This window comes from Vespa velutina, chromosome 15 (genome assembly GCF_912470025.1).
Source record: "Vespa velutina chromosome 15, iVesVel2.1, whole genome shotgun sequence".
In the NCBI taxonomy this organism is placed as follows: Eukaryota; Metazoa; Arthropoda; class Insecta; order Hymenoptera; family Vespidae; genus Vespa; species Vespa velutina.
Window position 1 is genome coordinate 3,593,788 of NC_062202.1, and position 22,500 is coordinate 3,616,287.

Consider the following 22,500-nt stretch of genomic DNA (forward strand, 5'->3'; position numbering starts at 1 on the left):
GTACTTCTTCGGAGGTTTGTTAGTGACACCGACACGAGAGGAAGTCATTTGGAGTTGATTCGTTGGCGGCTGCTGTTGTTGCTGCTGTTGCTGTTGGGGCTGCTGTTGCTGTTGCTGCTGCTGCTGCTGTTGTTGTTGTTGTTCGACGTCCGTACGAGGAGTCGTTTGTTGCTGTAGCACGTCCTGCTGTGCTGCCGTGACTACCGTGACGGTGCTGACTTGACCAAGATCGGCTGGTAACGTGATGGTACCGAGACTACCACTGGTTGGATCCAATGTATACATCACGGTCGTCGTAGCCGAGACGTTACAGACTGGCTCGAGGCTGCAATAAGACTCGACTACCTCGTTCGCTATACTCTTAAGTTTTTCGTAATCGCCAGGTCGATAGGTCGTTTGATCCAACTGAGAAAGTAATAAATCTTCATCGGTACACGCGTGCATGGATTCGTCTTGTTGTTGTTGTTGTTGCTGCTGCTGTTGTTGCTGTTGCTGCTGTTGCTGCTGTTGTTGTTGTTGTTGCTGTTGCTGTTGTTGTTGATCGGTTACCATTTGTAAAGCAGCATTATTGCTAACCGGTATGGACATGGCCGATCCTTGAGACGTCGGCGACGAAGAGGAAACCACTTGTGTCGGTCCTGTGTAAAGTTTACCTTGGAGAGCGCTTCTGAGAAGACTCTCGGCCGAATCACCGGCACCAACCGCCACAGCGGCAGCCGCTACCGCCGCAGCCTCTTGAAGATTCTGGTCTGACAACTTCCAATCGTTGTTATTGTCGCCGCCGCCGGTGCCGCCACCGCCACCGCCACCGCCACCGCCACCACCGCCGCCGCCGCCTCCGCCGCCGGTGCAATTCGCGTTGGCGGACGGCGCTCTGGCACAGAGTTCCTTGCTCTCGACGAAACCACTGTCGTCCGTGGTGTATTGAGAGCTCGGTACGGTGAAACGATCGGTATGAAACCTATCGTTGACGGTCCTCGATACTTCCGCCATGTTCGTCGTTTGATCGTGTTCCTGATCGGCCGAGGATGGCTCAAGGCTGAGTATAGCGTCGAGATCTAGATTAGGCCGCAACGACCATGAGTCACCTGACGTTGGCGGTGGACTCTTGCAACAATCCAATGCGTCCATCGAATTAGCCTCGTTGTTCAATACCGTCAAAGTATAAATCGCACCGTCTGTATTTTGTCGATCGTTCGCGTTACATCCTCGGCCGACCGTCTGATGATGATCGTTCGGTCCACCCGGATGAACGCCAACGGAATCGTTCCCGTGCGTCTGTGCATTTGCATGGGCCGACCAACAATACTTGTTTAGATCCTCGAGTAATATATTGCACGTTTGTTCTTTACTCTCATCCGTGGCCCAATAATCGCAATCGGACTGATCCATTGCCACCTGTTCGCCACTCTGTTGTACGTTACAGGTGTTACCGTGATGAGCTCGCACGTGATGCTGATGATGATGATGATGATGATGATGATGGTGATGATGACTGAGTGAACCGGTTATCGTCGAAACAGGCGGTAGTGCCGTCAACGTGTTGTTATTGGTCTCTTTTATAAACGGGGACCCATGAATATCTCGGCTCGACTCGTGCTCCTCGTGACTCTGCTGAAGATAACCGATACTCCGACAGGTGGTACGATGGAGAAAGCTCTCCTCGTCCGATACAACACCGTCCGTAGAGGTACAATGAGGAGGCGGCGAGACTACGAAATCAAAAAAATCCGTTTTTGGTAAATCCTCACCGCCCCCGCCCGGGGCAAATGCCTCCGTTAGGTCCATTAAATCGTTTCTTCCTAATATCGTCTTCGTGGTGCTAATCGAATCGTTTCCCCCCCCCCGTTAACTCGAAAATATCGAAGATCCTGCTTCGATACTTGTCTTACTTTTGTTTCTTTCTTTTTCTTTTCTTTTCTTTTCTTCTCTTTTCTTTTCTTTTCTTTTTTCCTCTTTTCTTATCTTTTCTTTTCTCCTTTTTTTTTCTTTTGTCCTTGTCCGTTCCTCAACAACTATGAATCTCCGCGTTTCTTCGTTCCTATAGGCCACCGCATTCTTCGAATCGATCAGGAATCTGAAATGAGACGATCGAAATTATTAGAATGTTTCTCTTCAGGATAGCAAATCTCTTTGATTATATTTTCCTTATTATTATTATTATCATCATCATCATCATCATCACCATCATCATCATCATCATCATCATCATCATCATCATCATTATCATTGTCATCATCATCATCATTATTATTGTTATTATTATTAATATTATTATTATTTTTATTATTATTATTATTATTATTATTATTACTATTAGAGAATTCGTCAAAATTATCATATTCAAGAGTATTTCGAAATTATGTGATGACATAGTAGAAAATCATGTCGAGTTTTCTCGTATGAAATTCACGAAAGTGCCTAATCATCGACGATAGCCGTTCGAAAACACGTCGGCGAAATGCTATTGAACGTCGGCTTAATTCGAATTTAATAATTCGCTTATTAGAAATTAATAACAATCCGGATGGCGCTTTCGGCCATCGTGGCGAATTCGAAACGTTGTTAGATAGGTGTTAAGCGGATTTTCACCGCGTACGCATTTGGTATTGCCATTGTACGAGCTCGAGATCGCGACAAAATCTCTAATCCAACACGCCTCTAATGCTAATATCCGAATGGAAATGGGACAATCAGTAATATTCGCTTGGATTGCGAAATAAAATGCAATAATCATATCTTCTCACTGTAAGAGAGAGATCCAATACTCTTTCTTTTGTATATATTATATACATATGTATATGCATACATACGTATTATGTACGTGAATATGTACATTGTATAACTGTGTATAAATGCGTACATAACGTGTGCCTAAGTGCGGATGTTAAATTCATAGGTTTATAGTAGCAAGCTATTACGGAAGATAGGCTCTATGCTTTTAGCACCATCCATACAATAAGCGTATTACGGTACGTTCTAATACAAAGTATCTTGAAATAAGATCGAATTTATTTATTCCTCCCCGTGTTGAATATTCTTTCCTCAAGTTATCATTTTATTTCAAGTAGCATTGATATTATAGACCTAACCGGATATACCTGTTCGAATGAGATTGTAAATTTTCTAAGGAGTAACTGTCATTCTCTTCTGAAGCATAGGATCGATGAATCATGATTTAGACATATCTCGGTCTTATCAAGAAGAATTCTTCTTCTTCTTCTTCTTCTTCTTTTTCTTTTTCTTTTTCTTTTTATTATTATTATTATTATTATTATTATTATTATTATTATTATTATCGAGTCATCGTAAGACTCACGAAGTCGTGCGAAAGAATCATAGTAAGTTATTGTTCTTATTCATCGATCGATGAAGTTGACGTTGATCGATCAATTCGAAGATCTTTTATCGATTATCTTCATCAAACATTTTTTTCCCATTAAATAAGAAACGTATCCTTCTAAAACCAATGAATTTTCATATGTCAATACTATTACTAAAGTGTTAACATTTCGTGATTATTTTTTCCTTGCATTTTAAGCAACTCCCAATTTTAGGACAATGATTTATGGTATGTTTTAGATATTCCGTGATTTTCTTGAATTTTATAGGATCGATGAATGATAATTTAGATATATTACTGTCCTATCAAAAATTCTTCTTCTTCTTCTTTTTCTTCTTCTTCTTTTTATTATTATTATTAATCTTGAGAGTCATCGTAAGATTCACGAAGTCGTGCGAAAGAATCATAGTAAGTTATTCTTCTCATCTATCGATCGATGAACGTTGACGTTGATCGATCAATACGAAAAATTTTTTATCGATCAACCTCATAAAAAATTTCTCCCGCATCATATAACAAATGGATCCTTTTAAAAAACAACGAATTTCCATACGTCAAGACATTTAGTAAAGTGTTAACACTTCGTGACCGCTTTCCTTGCATTCTAAGCAACTCCCAGTCTTAGGACAATGGCGCATATACTTTGGTATGCTCCAGATTTTCCGCGATTTTCTTTGCTCGTGGATTGGCGGAGCAGTCGTAGAAAGAGAAAGAGTGAGAGCAAGAGCAAAAGAGAACAAGAGAGAGAGAGAGAGAGAGAGAGAGAGAGAGAGAGAGTGAGAGAGATGGAAAGAGAGAAAGAAAGAATGAAAGACAAGGCAGAAAGTGTCGGGCATTAGGCCGAAGAGAGACCAAGTGCTCTCTCGCATGTTCTAGGCGTGGGAACGCACCGTGGCCGTGTATAAATTCACTATAGCAGCCCCGGTACGTAGAAACGTTATATAGACGGCCTTCTCTCTTCTTACTAGAGTGTTCTATCTACTAGTTGAAAAGAGAGACTCCTAGATATATACGTAAGTACTTACCAATATACATACATACGTACATACATACATAGGTACGTTAGTAGGTACTTACATACAGATACATACTTACGTAGAGCGAGTTAGGCGTTCGCCTTTAGATTCTTACATCTCTCTCTTTCTCTCTCTTTCTCTCTATCTTTCTCTCTTTCTCTTACTCTTTCATTCTCATTCGCTTTGCAGTAGATAGATAGCAACGTGGCCGCATACAGAGACGCGTGGCCGCAATCGCGGGAGACGTACAGCTCGCTTGGTATGAGGTATAAGTAACGCTTGCGCAACTTCTTTTCCGCGAGCTATCTTGCGCTGGAGTCACCAACACCGATCAACATAAGTGTGTATATTACCAGTATCACCAACAACACTACATCACCATTGCTACCACCATCACCACCAACATTACTACTATTGCTACTACTACTACTACTACTACTACTACGAATACTAGTACGAATACTATTACGATTACTACTACTACTACTACGATTACTATTAATACTACTACTACTACTAACACATTAGCACAACTACCATTAAAACTATCGCCATCGCCATCACCATCACATCGATCCTAAACCTCTCTTTTCTCTTTCTATCCCGTTGTCGTCTATGTCGTCTATGTCGTTTCTGACTTAGTGGAACGCACTGTACCAAATTAATGCGGCTTAGAGTATAGACAGAAAGCACGATTCGTGGCACGGCGGCTATACGGCTAAATGCCAAGCGTGGTACACAACAATTGATCGAGCCGCTATCCAGTTCTACACCCGGATGTCCGAGGCTAGAACATTGTCTCTTGCTTGCTTGCTTGCTTGCTTCGTGCCCGGCCTCATTGTTTGTTCCTGCATTTGCTTGGTATAGTACTCTACGATTATTACAGTACGAAGTTAATCGTCAACCTTGATCGTGGTTTCGGTTATCTTACATTTAAGTTTCTTCATCTTTATATTAAGTTCCTTCTTCATCTTCTTTTTTTTTTTTTTCTTTCATTTTTTCCTTTTTCAACGAAAAGAAAGAGAGAGAGAGAGAGAGAGAGAGAGAGAAAAAGATTAATTAAATCGTCCTTTTTTTTTTTTTAAGTATAACGTTGGAACTTGGGTCTCGAAACATTCTTTCTCTCTCTCTTTTTCTTTCTTTTTTGTTTTTTTTCTTTTTTTTTTTCCTTATTATCTTAGATCGTTTTAATTGTACGATGTTATACTATCGCATTAAGATCGTTATCGTTTTAACCATGTTTAGTATTAATGATGAATGAATTTGCTTTCCTCTCTCTCTCTCTCTCTCTCTCTCTCTCTTTTCTTCTTTTATTTTTATTACCATCGAAAAATTTGTAATCGTCACTTTTGAAAGTTGAACAGAACATGGACATTAATTCGATCGAACGGCGACGGATGGAAAGTGCGGTGTGACATACACAGAGTAGACGCACGATTAAGTCGACGCGCCAAGTTGCAAGACGTTTATAATGCTCGTAAAGCCGAATGGTATATACCGTTTAATCGTCGCTAAGGAAACCGTCGACGTTGGGTACATAACAATGAAGGCAGATATTTACGAGTTGGATAGCCAATTCTTTTGCTTCTGCGAGAGAGTTTTGCGAGGAGAGTAGATCAGAGCAGAGCAGAGCAGAGCAGAGCAGATCAGAGCAGAGCAGATCAGAGTAAAGCAGAGCAGATCAGAACAGAACAGAACAGAGCAGAGTAGTTCGGGACAGTCGTGATCGCTCTCTCGACGCTCGCCAATTAGGTCGGCTCCGTGACGCGAGCTAAGAGGTTGCGAAGGATATTCGTGAAGTACCATACAGATAATCCAGTCGGAAAGAATTCTCTTTTTTCTTTTTTCTTCCTTCAGTTTTTCCAACATCTCATTCATTTGTTCTTTTGGTTCATTACTTTTTTATTTGATTCTTTTTTTTTTTTTTCATTTTTAGTTTTCTCTATTTATCCTTCTTGGAAATCACAAAAAATAAATTGTCTCGTTTGATTTATATATACATATATATATATATATATATAAATTTTTTTTTAATTGTAATTCGACATTCATTGTTTAACTATTATTATTATTATTATTATATATATATATATATGTATGTGTTACATGGTATGGAAAAATTTCTAAAATAATTATTTGACAAAAGAACGGTTATTGGGTCGTGCAATAGAATTATGCATGTGTATCTGCATTAGAACGATGTCTAAAAGCTCGTTAGATTCGAACGTACCAACAACAACATTGGTGGTCTTACGCGAGATACGTTTCGTGAGATCGTACGATCTACTATGTAGCAAGCCTAAGTGCTTCCGATGACCATAATTCTTGGCCATTACGAAGACAATCAGTTGGCTAAACTGATAGCCCTGGGCAAGCACGATGAAAGATCATTCGTTAAAAATTCATAAAAAATTTATCATCAATTCGGTCACGTATTTATTTATTTATTTATTTATTTATTTATTTTTGTTTGTATTTAATTATCCCAAAGTAGATCGTTTCGTTTAAGATTATTAAAATATTCCAATTCATTCGTGTGCGATAACAATAATGATTTTTACTGTCTAACTAATAACGTATACTATCGACGTATACATACATATATACATATATATACATACATCTAAATTACATATTAAAATTTATAATGAATTATTTGCGCGCGCGCGTGGGCGTGCGTGTTTTTAACAATGCTATTTCTTCTTCTTTTTTTTGTTTTCTTTTTACACTTAATGTTAATCTTATTAAAAGTAATAATATAATTTGAAAATCAATTCTTTTAATACTTAAATAATTTATAAAACAATGATTTTCTCTCTCACTTTCTAATTATTACATATATTGATATATACGTATACATACGTATATATATATTTTATATATATATGTATATATATATAAAAGCAAGTTTTCTAGTTTAAGATTTATTTTCTTGATTATACATACATATATTTTTATGTATAAAATATATATATATATATATATATATATATATATATATATATAAGAAGAGAAAAGGATCCTCTCTCTCTCTCTCTCTCTTCAAGAGAAATATTTCATCTCGAGCATGGCTAACGAGGCGTATACCGTCGTCGATTTCGCCGTTTCTGCGAATTCGCGTGTATCGATCGATACTCGTTTCTCGATTTCCTCGAAGGAATACCACGTATATGTATCTCTGTGTACGTATGCGCGTGCGTGTGTGTGTGTATATGTCAGGTACACAATTGCACGCATTCGGAGGCCAAACGAGCAAGCAAAGAGGACGGTGCCCGACGTTTTCCAAGGTGGACGAACGACTTCGTCTCGGTAATTCGCGAGATAGAGAAACAGGGAGAAAGTTTCTAAGGAAAGTGGTGGAGACTCTGAAAATGTATCGTTTTACTTCGTACGAGCTCGTCCAAGCACGAAGCAAACTCGCTAGTTTAAGATTTATTTTCTTGATTATACATAAACATATATTTATGTATATATATATATATATATATATATATATATAAATATATATTTATGTGTATATATAAATATATATAAATATATATTTATGTGTATATATATATATATGTATATATAAATGTATGTAGGTATATAAATATATAATGTATATGTATATACACATAATTGAGAGTTATCTTGAATAAGGAAATATATTACAATTATAATTTATTTGATTTTTATTAACAATCAAAAACTTATTAGTGCCTCATTAGATTATACGAGATTTATAATTAATGATCTTCGTAAATACATATCCAATTAATTATTTATATATTTAATAAAAAATTAATGATTTTTACGAAGGAAACTTAACACGTAATAATTTGAATTTAATTCATATCTTCGTGTTTCGTTGATAATCAAATATTAAATATTATTTAATTATTTTATATTAATATAATAGAATTATTTTTAATTTAATTATTTTTCCATTAATATATTCTTTTTCATTTCATTTATTACATTTAATCGATAATTTAATTATAATATGAAATATTTCATTATTGATCGTAACGTATGCAAGATCGAATTAATCAGTTATAAAGATTAATCGATAAACTATGTTATTATTAACAATCAAAGTTAAGTAATATTACGGAAAAAATGTTAGTCTTTGATCTTGTTTTGTAATATAATGATTCAACGATTTACCTGTTTAGATCGATCGATTAACTAGAAAGAGCGAACGTATTCGTGGAAAAAGAAACGAACGTGGAAATGCGATTCCAGTGTGGAACACGTGATTGCTTTCTAAGCAAGCCTCGGGAAATTAGTCGTAGGCTAATTGTTAGTTGCTTGACAGTACGTGACAGGAAATCGTACTAACGATCCAAAATTTATTCTCACTTGATAATTTCGAAAGTAATTCAAATTATTTTTTATTCTTCTATTTTTTTTTTGTTTCTTCTTCTTCTTCTTCTTTTCAATTAATTTTAGTCAAAAGACATTTTGACTTTTAATCATTTTTAACTAGTGTACTCAGGTATCAAGAAAAAAAGAAAAAAGAAGAAAAAAAAAATTAAAATCGAAGCTATCAATAATTGAATTTATAATTGAATAGTAATAGAAATTCAATTTCTTTTTCTTTCTATTTTTTAATGAATATATTCAAATCTAATTATATCGAGGATCAAACTAGTCAAGAAATTTGTCAGTCATTAACGTAATAATTTTTCAATTATTAGTTTAAATGTTAAATAAATCAAGGAGAATTAAAAATTAAACGTTAGATTGTATAATTGTAATTGTATTGAAATTTCTTTTATTTATCATTGAAAACATGAATATAATCGTGTTATTCGGATCTACGAGAATGAAATATATAGTAATGTATACGATGTATTTATATTAGTCGTTAAACATATTCATTTCTAATTATATGAACACTTATATATTATCCATTGAAATAACCAAGAATTAATCGACTTAATTTAAATTTCTATTTTAATTCTTTTTTTCTTTTTCTAATTTAGATTCCAATTTTATTATTATTTTTTTTTTTTTCTTTTTTTTTTTTACTTTTCAACGAATATTCTCGTACATATGTATGTTCAAAAATTCTAATGCTATATTATTTATAAAACAGAGAGAGATAGAGGGAAAGAAAGAGAGAAAGAGAGAGAGAAAGAGAGAGAGAGAGAGAGAGAGAGAAAGAGAGAAAGAAAGAGAGAAAGAGAAAAGAAAAGAAGTAGATGGAAATGATACGTTCAAATTGTCGGAACGATTGAATTACTCTTCGAGTAGACTAATGGATACTTATTATTGACAGAAAAAGAGAAGTCAAATGAAATCGTAGAAGCGCGAAAACGCGAAAAGTAAAGTGTTCAGTCACGCCGAATGATTCAGGTAGAACTTGAATGTCAAAATAAATATATGAAAGAGGTAAAAGAAAAAAAAAAAAAGAGAGAGGGAGAGAGAGAGAGAGAGAGAGAGAGAAAAGAAAAAAAAAAGGAAGGAAAAAGAAATGAAGCGTTTCGTCAGGATCCTATAATTATTCTCACTTTCTCTCTTTCTTTCTCTCTCTCTCTCTCTCTCTCTCTCTCTCTCTCTTTCTCTCTTTCTTTCTTTCTCTCTTTCTCTTTTACTAAAGTGTTTCGAAGAAGAAGGCGTGTAAAGAGATAATTCGAGGCCGAGAGTGTTTCGAAGTCGATCTTATTTTCCTTAATAATCGTTGGCCTCGGTAAATATATATATATATATATATGTATATATATATATGTATATATATGTATATATATGAATGTATGTATGTATATATAGATATATATGTATGTATATATTGTTCAAACAGACATATTAATCGTATCGTACTTCGATTAACGTACTTGTTCGATCGAAAATTTGATCGTCGATGAACATATTTATCGATATTATCGATATAAAATTATTATCGATCGTTGCTACCGTAATTCTTATTCGCCGAAGTTTTTCGACCGTATTTACTTTCTTTTATTTCTTTTCCTTCCTTTTTCCTTTATCATTCTTTTTTCTTTTTGGCTTTTCGATTCTTTACTTCTTTTTTCCTTCCTCTGAGATACTCTTAAATGTACCATAGCCGTGACAAACGCGAGAAAGAACTATTCAGTTCTGTTAGATAGAAAGAGAGAGAGAGAGAGAGAGAGAGAGAGAGAGAGACAAAACGTTTTCGAGGATGTATACGAGCGTTCTGCATACCAGACATTCTTCCGACGATCATTATAACGGTGAAAACGGTGTTCCTAGACCGTCTATAGTATAATCTTTTGTGAAAATTCTCTTATGACTTTCTGTAACTTTCGATATGTGCCATATCGAAAAAAAAAGAAAAAAAAAAGGAAACGAGACAGAAAAGAAAGAAAGAAAATAACGATAATAAAACAAAAAAAGAAAAAAAAAAAAAAGAAAAGAACAAAGGATAGAAAGGGAAAGAAAATGATTGTATTCCAAAAAAAGGTTGTTCGCAAGTTACATCTCAATGCAACTGTTACATTCAATGTTACCTAATATTTCAGAAATTAATCCTATGTGAAATATCGTTGCATGAATGGAAAGGAAAAAATGCATACTTGAATTAAATAAATATATATATGTGTGTGTGTGTGTGTGTGTGTATGCGTGTGAGTGTGTGTGTGAGTATAGAAAAAATAACAAAAAAAAAAAAAAAAAAAAAAAAAGAAAGAACTAAAAAAAAAAAAAGAATAAAAAAAAAAATACAAGGAACAACAAAAGAAATGATTCATAATGACGGAAGAAGCATCGCGCGAAGCGCAAAAAAAGGATTCAGCAGCTGTCGTAGTATGAAGATAGGAGGGGTGGGGGGTTTTCTTTTTTTCGTTTTTCTTCTTTTCCCTTTTTCTTTTTCCTTTTTTTTTTTTTTTTTAATACAACAACCACAAAGACATAGTCTATATATCAGAAGCGGGAGAAAACCAAAGAGAAAAGATGCACGAAACGAAGTCAATCTTTCGTTATATCCTGAAAGATAATTCTGCGGGTCGATTCGCAGCCCGTTACACGCGAGTTAAATCGAATTTTGATCTCTCTCTCTCTCTCTCTCTCTCTCTCTCTCTCTCTCATCTCTCCATCTCTCCCTTCTTCTATCTTTCTTTCTTTCTTTCTTTCACGCACTTTCCATTTTTCTTTCTTTATTTCCTTTCATCTCTCGCCTTTACCCTCGATCGACGACGTCCTATAACCAGGATGGAAGAATTGGTCAAATTTTACGATCGTCTTTATACGCCATAATAACACGTCTGTGGTTGGATTTTATCGCTTCATTTGCCGATATAATTTTCCACTTCTCCAACGTCACAACGTTGGTAAGCCTGAACATTTTCATTTCTCTCTCTCTCTCTCTCTCTCTCTCTCTCTTTCTCCTTGTATCATTTCTTTACTCTCCACTCTCTCTTTCTCTCTCTCTCTCTCTCTCTCTCTTTCTCTTCTTCTCCTCGTATCATTTCTTTACTCTCTACTCTCTCTTTCCTTCTCTCTCTCTCTCTCTCTTTTTCCTACCATTTTCGTTTCTTCTTTTTCTCATTTCCTTTTATTTTATTTCTTCTCTTCCTTCCGTTTGACCGAAACGTCTCGTTTCGTTTCGTCTCGTCTCGTCTCGTCTCGTTTCGTTTCGTCTCGTCTCGTCTTCTCGCTCGTTAAAGTCTCCGAACATAAGACAAGCAAATGATTCTTTACCGTTTGAAATATTCGAAGATTCTCTTTCCATTTTTCTTTCTCTTTTCTTATTCCTTTTTTCGTGTATTTTCTTTTTTTATCTTTCCTTTCTTTTTTTCTTTCTTTAATAAGATCAATCTGATCTCCTTTTTCCCACTCTCGATACAACATATTAAACAGATCCCATTATCGTTGCACACTCCAAATGGACGGACGCATAGATATCCCATACGATATACTTATATACATACATATATATTTACACACACATATATATATATATATATATATATTATATTACATAATGTATGTACATATATACACGTGGGTACATATACACATGTAGATGTAGTCCGGATGTCGATTAAAAACCTTGGATCGTCGCCACACGATTTGGCCTCACCTATCGCGGAACTTTCAAGGTGTGCACGAGCCGAGAAAAAAAGAGAAAAAGAGAGAGAGAGAGAAATATAGTATAAGAAAAAAAAAAACAGAAAAAAAAGGAGAAAAAAAAGAAAAGGAAAAAAAAAAAGAAGGAAAAAAAAAGTTGCAGAACCTGGCCGGATCTGACTTTGAAATCGCAACGCGTGTCAATGTCGAACGCGCGAATTCATGGGCTTACGTAAGGACCGGCCAAAAAGCGAGTTCGTTGTTGATAATCATTCGAGGACTACTTCCTATTTTAAATACGCATTGATATATTTCTCTCTTTCTTTCCTTCTTTGTTTCTTTCTTTCGTTTAATTTATTTATTTTTTTCTTTCTTTTTTTTTTGTTTTTCATTTAATTTCTTTTTTCATTCAAGTTTCTTTTTTTTTCTTTTCTTATATTCTCTCTACCATCAAACGCGATTTAATATTATTTCTACACAATCCCCTTCTCAGATTAGGTTAAATAATTCCATCGATTTTTTTTTATCTGTCTCTCTCTCTCTCTCTCTCTGTCCTTTTTCTTTTTTCTTTTTTTCTTTTTCTTTTCGTGCTTTCTTTTCGCTATCTTCTTTCATATAAGATAAATAAACAAACGAATATTGGAAATTACATGTGATCGTAATAGATACATGAATTTTTATTAATTCCATTTCGGATCCGAGTAATAAGTTAACGCCCATGTGAATCGCGATAAATTTGACTTGTAAAGATATCAATGATCAATATTTTTGATCTCTTAGACGTATATACGTATATACGTACGTACGTACGTACGTACTTACATCTTTTCTATTCCGGTTGTTTAGATACATAGATGCAATTTATATCTTACGTGTGCTAACATTGCAACGTTTACGTAAGCATTTCGATATTTTTAGATTTATTTTTCATCGGGCTGTTTCGCAATGTCCTAGGTGAATTGCTAATTCATTTGTGATTAGAGAATAGATTAGAAAAGCGCAATAATGTGATATGATTCATTTAAAAAAGAAAAAAAAAAAAGAAAAAAAAAAAGTAAAAAATAAAAAAGAAATAAGAAAAAAAAAAAAAAAAAAAAGATAAAAAGGAAGGAGGAAGAAAGGAAAGGAGAAGAATAAGAAAGAAAAATAAAAAGTAAGAAGAAGGAGAAGGAGAATAAGAAGTATGAGAAAGAAGAAGAAGAAGAAGAAGAAGGATGAGCTATATTTCTGATTTTTCTTTTCTTTCTTTCTTTCTTCCTTTTTTTTTTTGCTTTCCTTTCTTTTTTTTCTTCTTGTCTATTTTTACGATTGTTCTCCCAACGAAAGTAGTTTGAAGATAGATAACGCGTATATATATATATATATATAGAAGCTTGTCACGAATAAACAGATCCTTCTACCTGGTCTCCTTTACTTGGAAGACAACGGTGACCGGCAACGCTTTCTCTGTCGCTGTGCACGTGCGTAATTAAAGGAGCGATTCGTCGTCTCAATTAAAAAATTATGAAACTGACCGCAATTAAGTCGCAGACCCCTTAACCCACTTGCCGCTTAACAATTAGATGAACGGACGGTCGGATGGACGGATGGATGGATGGATGGATGGATGGACGAACCGACCCAACGATGGATGGGTAGACGGATGGATGGATGGATGGATGGACTGAAGTGGACTGGACTCGACGAGACTCTGGTAGATCTTATACGAGAATACTTTTTGTAAAATTAATTGCAGTATATCATGACAAAATATTTATACCTTCACCGATTAATTCTTTGCCGATGATTCTTTTTTTTTTCTTTTTTTTTTTATCACAATCAAAAAAATTACAAAAATAAATTTATATATATTTTTTTTTTTTTTTTTTTTTTGAGAAAGAGAGAGAGAGAGAGTGAACTTTCTTTTCTTTCACTTTGAACAATTATTTGATTATAGAAAGACACAGATATTTTTTAATCAGGTAGGAATGAAATATATTGAATTTTCCAAGTAAGAGAAATAATTATTGTGAAAGTATTTACAATGGACGCTATATACGTATATGAAAACGTTATTTAGTTTTTTGACGAGAGAAAGAGTGACAGAAAGAAAGAGAGAGACAGAAAGAGAGAGAGAGAGAGAGAGAGAGAGAGAGAGAGAAAGTCCTTGAAAAAAAAAAAATAAAAGAAAAGAAAAAAAAAAAAAAAACAAAAAAGAAGAATTATACACACGTAAGTTCACATTCAAGTAACGTCGTAGAAACTATAAAAGCGACGTCGGCCATAGTACAAAATGTTATGAGTTGGATCTAAACGGAGCATCCATCCACATGTTAAGATCGACGATCCAAGGAGATTCTAAGAACGTAGAGAAAAGTTGTAGGTACGTCGGACGAAATGAAATATGCATACTAGCGTGCAGTCCCTTTTTATACGCGCGTCGAAAGCGAAGTACATCGCGAGTGACATCGATCATTGTAGATAAGTCTCTTAGCTCGACGTATAAAATCCTTCGTGAAAGGGACATTATATTTAAGCCCGTCCATATTGTATATGTATGATCGTTCTACTCGAACGAAGAACAAATGTATTTTTTTTTTCTTTCTTTTTTTTTTTCTTTCTTTACTTTTTTTTTCTTACAAATATTATTACTTTATTATACTTTATTGTACTTTTTCCTTTTCGAATGATTCATCATTAAAACAGTTTGAAACGTTCGTAATAAGATCTCTTTGTTTCGAAAGATCTATTACATTGTATAGATATCAACGTATTTGTTTTATCTTGATCTTAATGAGCTAATGAGAGATAATATTTTGATATTGAGACAATTTTATTTATTTATTTTTTTTTTTTTTTTTTTTTTTTTTTTTTTTTTTTTTAATACTTACAAATACATCGATTCATTATAATAACACTTTTATTATTTTTACATGAAATTTATTATAATATTTACGAATGAACGTTACGTTAATGAAATTTATTCGAAAAATAATATAAGAATGAGTTTGATCTTTAGGATGAGAAAATTATTCGATAAGAATATATACATATATTGTTATTAGAAAATTTTTTTCTTCACGAACATCGATCGATATTTATATTCTTTTATGATAACGATACATCGAATATAATTTGAAATATTATTGATCCATTCATCGATCTATATGTCTATGAAAGATATCGATAAACTTGTTCTTAAAGTTCTTCAAATTCTATCGATTAATCTCTGAATCTGTAAATCGTGTGAAACATTTAACAAAAAAAATGTGAAATAATTTAATCGTTCACTCGATCATTTTATGAGACGTTTAAGTCGAATCTGGAACTGTTAGAATGTTCTTTCGATTTTTGGATAACTTAACGGATCGGAAGCTTTCTCTTCATCTCTTTCTCTCTCTCTCTCTCTCTCTCTCTCTCTCTCTCTCTCTCTTTTCCTTTAGAGTTTTTAACCAAATTATTCCTATATAAGTCGAGTAGAAATAAAAGCGATAAAATGTTATAATGATTCTCCGAAAGTCATCCAAAGGAAACGGATACTCGGCCCAATTCTTTCGTATAGTTAATACACAAAAATATACACGTAAATACGTAGACACATACGTACACACATACGTGTGACATAAAATCATGATAATAATACACGAAATACATTTGATAGAACTCGTACAAAACATATAAAACATTAGACTTATAACGAGATTTATAACGATGTCACATCGATTTCGATATTTCTCAAAGAAAATGCTTGGAAAAGAGACAGAGAGAAAGAGATAGAGAGAGAGAGAGAGAGAGAGAGAGAGAAAGAAAAAGAGAAAAAGAAAAAGAAAAAAAAAGAAAAGGAAGAAAAAGAATTAAAATGGCGTATTATCTGGTCACACATTCCAACCATACGGGATACATGAGCGTGACGAACTGCTCGGTGAACAAGATAAGTAGATTCTAAAGGAAGTTTCTTTAACGTTTTAACGAATCGTATAAAAAAAAAAAAAAAAAAAAAAAAAAAAAAAACGTATAGAAAAGGACCGTCTGTCGTTAATATTTTATTATTTATTTTCATTGAGACATTGATTCATTCCAATCACGAATTTTATTACAGATAGGAAGATACTATTTTTCTTTTTTATATACACAATGTCCATCTCTTTGTTGCTTTTGCTTCTTCATCTTGGTTTTCTTTCTTTCCTTCCTCTGCGAATTCCAATGGAATACAAATATATATATATATATATATATATATATATATATATATATATATATATATATACATATATGTAAATGTAATATGTGTATATAATGTAGAATCTCGTTTTCCTCTCAGCGTGAACGTTAACTAAAGCGAGCCGATTTCATGCGAGTAGACAAGAGAACAAAATAAGTATGTAAGAGTATTAGAACGAGCGAGAGACCGACCGGTCCATTTTACGAACAGAAATCGCATTAAAAACATACCAAACGATTTCTATTATTATCCTTAAAGTATCTAGGATGGTTATCGTACGCGATCGCGCATAAAACGTATTATACCTATGGTTAAATAGAATTTTCTTTCGGTCTTCTGTTAGGCCTTTGTAATCGTCGGTGGAAAGAAAAAAAAAAAAAAAAAAAAAAATCGAAAGTTATTCGATATCGTAGAAAAGAGATTGTTCGGATTGTACGAGTATGTGTATTATATGAGAGAGAAAGAGAGAAAGAAAGAGAGAAAGAAAGAAAGAAAGAGAGAAAGAAATAGTGATGGTGCACACACGATACTTAGCATTCGATCCCGTTACGCGACGATCTTTGTGGATAAAGAGCGTTTTCGTGAAACTTTCTTGAAACAAGGCGAGCCGGCGCCCTTTTCTCGTTGAATCGATGCACGAATCTCCAAGCACGAATCGAAACGCGAGAAAAGAAAGAGGGGGAGAGATAGAGAGAGAGATAGAGAGAGAGAAAGAGAGAGAGAGAGAGAGAGAGAAAAAGAGAGATGAAAAAGTATCGGGTGGTCAGGTTGCGAACCGTTTCCCATACGAATATGGAGATAACAGCGTTCCGGATGAAATGTATTCGAGGTGGCACCGATCCCGTGTTCGCACGTGTCCATGGCACGCATAAAAGGGGAATCGCTTCTTCGAGAGTATATCTAAGAGTAACACGAGTATGCAAAATCCAGATATCCAGATCTCGAGAAATTTTTATTGAATTCTCTTTAATAGTTTTAATTCGCGTTATCGTTTAGTTTTAATATATTTAATATAAATAATTTCAAAGATATCTAATACTGTTAATTGGATCATAGTATTGATAATCTTTTATAAGAGTATAATTTCAATCGATTAAAATTTCCTTATTTATCTTATATTTATCGTTTCAAGATAGATTATCTACGATGAATACATTCTTTTTTTCTTTTTCTTTTTTTTTTTTTTTTTTCCTTTGTTCTCTCGATCATTTTCAATTCAAATATTTCTAATTATTTAATTTGCTTTTTGTTTCGTTCTCCATTTAAATTTCCGATATTTTCAATATTTTTCTTTTCTTTCTTTTTCTTTCTCTGAGAGTAAAAAGAGGATGGAAAATCGATATCCACATATCATGAAATTGAATGCATAATATTATATAAATTTGAAGATTTTTAATTATTTTCATTAGATCTTAGTAATTAGATCTAATAATAGATAATCCTTTTTTAGAAAGAGTACAGTTTCAATCGATTAATATTTCTTACAATTTCGTATTTATTATTTCAAGAACGATTATCTAAAAGATATTTTACGATTATTTCTCAATTCGAATATTTCTAATCACGTTAATATTTCCATTTTGTAAATTTGAATTTTCACAAGACAATTTTAAGTATCTCTAGTACGAGATATTAATTATTACAAATTTTTGAGAATTCTAATCATTCGTTACATAACTTCGAATATTTTTAATTTCTTTAATCGAAGACATTAATCGTAGAATAATAATTTTTCCAATATCGTAACGCATACATCGATGAGTAATAATCGTTCGATTTAAAAAATTTCTGCGTTAATTGATCGTTAATTGTGATTAACGTGACGTCTATGTACATACGTGATAACTGAACGTAAACTCGTCGTAACCGGCTTTGGGGAATAATTTTCTCTTGAATACCATCGAAATATAAGAAACGTAGGTGGTTACATCGATAGTTAGCTACTTTAGGTAGTTCATGCGATAAACTCAAGTACATAAAGATGCTTGATTGTAATATAAATGTGAAGAGAATTTTATATGTGTTCGTAGATAACGTAACGATTAACATTAAAAATTAATTTATTTATGTACCTAATATATATATATATATATATATACAGAGAGAGAGAGAGAGAGAGAGAGAGAGAGGGAAAGAGAGAAAAGAGACTAAAGTTATTTATATGTAAAACATATATAAACAAATTTAATAACAAGATAAAGTAATGTAAGTAAAAATAATAAATTATTTCGTGCATGTTACGTAGTTCGATAATAAAGGAATAATTAATTTACAAGATTCTTCCATAACTTAGGAATACATTTTGTTCGAAGACACATTGATATCGAGTATCTGGATGGATCTTCAGGTAGAAAAGATCGTTATTTGATTAAAATGTATTTACAAAGTGGCCCGTTTAAAAGTCATTATCGACATCAGAGAAACCATGTTAATCTCGACGAGTTGTAAGTAGTTAAGTACTTACTTTATTTGCGTCCTTTCTTTTTTCTTTTTCTTTCTCTCTTGTTTCTTTTTTCTCCGTTTTTTTCTTTTCTTTTTTTTTTCCTTTTTTTTTTCTTTCTTTCTTTCTTTCTTTCTTTCTTGTCATCATGTTTAATAAAGAAGAAATTACCTGAAAACTTCAACGACGAGGTCGTCGCTTTCTCTGACTTTCGGAGTAAATTCAATAAACTTAGATCTTCCTCGCGATCCAGAGAGATAGTTGCGATAGTAGCGTAATTGTAATAAGTACATAAATTCAAAGAACGAATTGGTATAAAAATTCGTTGGTAATGAGAGCCCAATTATGTGAAAGAGAAGACCGAATGAGCTACGATTTTATACAAACTTCAACGAAATGTTGAAAGATTTTTTTTGAGGAAGACTCATTCTACCAGTGAGATGTCCAGTTTGGCGAGTTTTTGATAATCAAAATTCTTGCAATTTTTTTCTGAGAATATACATACATACATACATACATACATATATATATATATTCTTTATAATTAATTATCCACAAGTTTTTAATTTTTTTTCTTTCGTTTTTTTTTTTTTTTTTTTTTTTAGAGAGCGAGAGAGAGAGAGAGAGAGAATTCTATCCATCTTTCTTTCTTTTTCCGATAAATAGATACAAATATAATTACAACGCATAGATAATATATTTCTCATAAGAGAAATATAATAATAAATGTTTCGTTATTTAATGAATGACTGAGAAAAATTTTTTATAAATTATAATATTATACAAGTATATATTTCTTTTCGTTCTTTAATTTTTCTATTTTTCTTCTTTTTTTCGTTTGTCATTAATTATACAGAACAAAACCAAATAAGAAATGTATCAAAATGATTCTTTCTTATATCGGTCTTTTTTTCTTTTTTTTTTTTTTTTTATAGAAAACATAATATTTATAATATATAATATTTATGATATAAGGCTATACTTTCTTTTTTATCTATAATTTATTAAAACAAAAGAAAAAAAAAACAAAAAAAGAAAAACATATATATATATATATATATAAATGAAAAATAGAAAGGACGTCGTCGTAATAGTCATCGTCTCGCATCCACGATTAGGCGGGAACGCGCGCAAAATTTGAACGTTCGACTGACCTAGAAAACCGCCGTCTGACGTCGGCCATCTCGCTCGCACAAAGTCCTAATTGCTAATTAGTAATTAGCGATCAGCCACCAAGCACCGAGGCATATTATCTCTCTTTCTCTCTCTCTCTTTCTCTTTCTCTTTCTCTCTCTCTCTCTCTGTAACATGACTACGAGCAACCTCAATATCATCGAGCCCACCCTAAAATCACGCTTACGTGTTGGAATCTTTTGTCTTTCGTCATTATCCACATGGTTTGATCTAAGCTTTGATCTACGCTTTGATCTATGCTTTGATCTACGCTTTGATCTATTTCGATTGGATCGATGATCATTAATCGGTGCGACCGATGTAATTAAAAGATATTACGGATAACTAATGAAAACAATTTTTCTACTAATCATTACGAAGTATAGTTAGATAGGTAGGTAGTTAGGTAGGTAGGTAGGTAGATAGGTAGGCAGATAGATAGATAGGTAGATACTTTTCTTTCGTCATTTTGAGACAGAAAGGAGAGATCTTTGCATTCTTTGAAAGAAACGAAAAAAAAAAAAAGGAAAAGAAAAAAAATAAAGCAAGGAAGAAGAATGAGATAGAGAGAGAGAGAGAGAGAGAGAGAGAGAGAGAGAGAGAGAGAGAGAGAATACATTGGACAGAAAGAGAGAAAAAAGGAAGAAGCGAGTAAAGACGGTACGCAGGACGCATTTAAAGTCGTCTCAACATCCGTTCCTCTCTCTCTCTCTTTCTCTCTCTCTCTCTCTCTCTTTCTCTCTTCGTATGTCTCTTCAGATCCCTGTCTCCTCCGCGGGAGTATAAGAATTCGTGTCCTCTCCTCTTCGGCATACGAAATCCTACGGTGCTCGCTCGGTTAACTTAACGTACATCGTCCATCTTGGAATACGTGAAAGCACGCATTGTCTCTCAGCCTTCTCCTCTGCATTTTTTCCCTCTCATCTTTCTCTCTCTCTCTCTCTCTCTCTCTGGTTCTTTTACTCTTTCTCTCTTTCTTCCTTTTTTTCTTTATCCTTCTTTCTTTTTTTCCCCCCCTTTTTGTTTCTTTTTTATTCCTTTTTTCTTTTCTTTTTTTACTCTCTCGAGAAGGAGCACGTTTCCCCAAACTCTTCTCCTGCGGTGCATCCCGCACCAACAACCCTCTCCCATCCCTCTTCCCCCCCCCCCTCCCACCCACGCCGCCTCCTCTAATCCCGACTGCAGCAACGAGATATATTCAAAATTTCTTTCAATTCTCGCTTTCGCTTTCTTAAAATGATAACGCTTTTTATCGTAAATTAACGGGAAAAAAAAAAAAAACAAAAAAAGAAAAAGAAAAAGAGCCTTGATAAAGGGAAAAGGAAAGAGAGAAAGAAAAAGAGAGAGAAGAAAGAAAAAGAGAAGAGGAAAAGGGAAGAAAATTAGAAGAAAGGAAGAAAGAAAGAAAGGAAGAAAGGAAGAAAGAAAGAAAGAAAGAAAGAAAGAAAGAAAGAAAGAAAAAAGATTCATCCCGATAACCAAGCGTCGATCCAATTTACCAAGCACGTTCTTAATTACCAAGTCAATTTCACCGGAGGAAGAAATTAGGAGAAAAAGAGAAAAGATAAAAAAAAAGAAAGATAGAAAGAAAAGGAAAAAAAAATAGAAACAGAGAGAGAGAGAGAGAGAGAGAGAGAGAGGGAAGGATAAGTGAAGAAACTAAGAAATCTAATGCAAATTAGTACATCTCTTTCGGGCCGAATCGTTCCACTGGAATTATACATTATTAATCTTCTTGCTCGCTCTCTCTCTCTCTCTCTCTCTCTCTCTCTTTTTCTTTCTGTAATCCGTGGCTGGCCTAAGCTCTCGTCACTCTCGTTGCATAGATCCGTAACTGTCTGGCCGGTGCTCTAGATCGGCCGACACCTGTTACCACGCCACAAGATTCCAGTTTTACTTGTAGGGGCTGTCTACCGCGTTCCATGGATTTCATAAGAGAGCCGGCCCGTTAAATGAGAGAAAGAGAAAGAGAAATATAAGGAGAGAATAGAGATAGAACATGGAAAATAAAGATAAATGATTTTAGAAACGAAAATTCGTACACATATATATATATATATATATATATATATATATATATATATTTATGTATGTATGTGTGTATATGTATATATGTATATATATATATATATATACATATGTATATTTAAATTCAACAATTTAAATTCAAACGACGAAATGAAGGGGGGGGGGAGAGGAAGGGATGGAAGATAGAGATTAGAGCAAGGGAGAAGGATAGAAGAAGGAGAGGAAATAAGAGGAGGAGTAGGAGGAGGGGCAGGGGCTATAGAAG

General features: G+C 33.8%; 1 protein-coding gene across 2 annotated transcripts in view; it reads right to left on the reverse strand.

The window, feature by feature from the left end:
- The window catches only part of LOC124954388 (myb-like protein I), a 48,680-nt gene that overhangs the window by 740 nt on the left and 25,440 nt on the right, over window positions 1–22,500 (reverse strand). For both annotated transcript variants that reach the window (XM_047507266.1, XM_047507265.1), the window contains exon 3: window positions 1–2,077. This exon is cut by the window's left edge and continues 740 nt beyond it. In XM_047507266.1, the coding sequence (XP_047363222.1) occupies window positions 1–1,788 (1,788 nt within the window). In that variant the 5' untranslated portion in view covers window positions 1,789–2,077. The remainder of the gene's footprint in view (window positions 2,078–22,500) is intronic.